This window comes from Penaeus monodon, chromosome 22 (genome assembly GCF_015228065.2).
Source record: "Penaeus monodon isolate SGIC_2016 chromosome 22, NSTDA_Pmon_1, whole genome shotgun sequence".
NCBI classification, from domain to species: Eukaryota; Metazoa; Arthropoda; class Malacostraca; order Decapoda; family Penaeidae; genus Penaeus; species Penaeus monodon.
In genome coordinates, this window is record NC_051407.1 from 16613384 (window position 1) to 16613717 (window position 334).

General features: G+C 47.9%; 1 protein-coding gene across 3 annotated transcripts in view; it reads right to left on the reverse strand.

Moving 5' to 3' along the window:
- The window catches only part of LOC119586956, a 22096-nt gene that overhangs the window by 19563 nt on the left and 2199 nt on the right, over positions 1 to 334 (reverse strand). For 2 of the 3 annotated variants that reach the window (XM_037935689.1, XM_037935690.1), the window contains exon 3: positions 17 to 224. The exons of the other annotated variant lie outside the window; for it this stretch is intronic. In XM_037935689.1, coding sequence (XP_037791617.1) covers positions 17 to 224 — 208 coding nt within the window. The remainder of the gene's footprint in view (positions 1 to 16; positions 225 to 334) is intronic. 3 annotated transcript variants of the gene reach the window in all.

Consider the following 334-nt stretch of genomic DNA (forward strand, 5'->3'; position numbering starts at 1 on the left):
TGCTAAATAAATATACCTCCTGCCGACGCAGCGGCCGCACCGATACCAAGAGACGCCCTGGTTTCGAATATACACGTGTTGACCCAAGTACCGCCTTGTCTAACAGTACAATAGGTAGTAGAGGCGATGAACCCGGCGAGTGAAATGGCGAGGAAGATTACTCCCAAAACGAACAGGTTCATGACGGCTTCTGCTGTGAAGTACTCATGATCCCGCCCGTACTTCTAAGGAGGAATAAGGTCGTAGGTGATAACTGTAATGCTCTGGAGGAAGGAGTTTGTCTTTCGCATGGTTTATTTAGCAGGTTTGTCTTCATATAATGGCAGAGATCCGT